At 53.6% G+C, this 321-nt stretch overlaps 1 protein-coding gene across 1 annotated transcript; it reads left to right on the forward strand.

The window, feature by feature from the left end:
* Positions 1–4: 4 nt before the first annotated feature.
* CSUI_008973 (sag-related sequence srs15c) lies at positions 5–189 on the forward strand (the record flags this gene model as incomplete). Its single annotated transcript, XM_068069092.1, has 1 exon — positions 5–189. A coding segment is annotated over one exon (183 nt), but the record flags the coding sequence as incomplete, so codon positions are not given.
* Between the last annotated feature and the right edge of the window lie 132 nt (positions 190–321).

The raw sequence follows: 321 nt of genomic DNA on the forward strand, positions 1-321 counted from the left end.
GTGACACTGACTCCATCAAACAATACACTTACTATTACTTGCGGTGGGGGGGGAAAGATGGTACCCGACGACTATTTAACAAAGTTCTGCGCTTACGGTGAAGATCCCGGAAGCTGCACCTCGCAAGCCTTCACTGGCCTTCTGCCTGCGTTCGACCAGTCATGGTGGGTCACAAAAGACAACCCAGCAAAACTGACGATCCCAGCAGATAAATTTCCTACTGATGAGCGGAAGTTCACTATCGGCTGCAAGTACACTGCAGCTGATTCGTCGGGCAAGACCCGCGAGGCACGCTCCAAGCCAGCCTCCCCCGAAACGTCC

This window comes from Cystoisospora suis (assembly GCF_002600585.1).
Source record: "Cystoisospora suis strain Wien I chromosome Unknown contig_5190, whole genome shotgun sequence".
Taxonomy (NCBI): Eukaryota; Apicomplexa; class Conoidasida; order Eucoccidiorida; family Sarcocystidae; genus Cystoisospora; species Cystoisospora suis.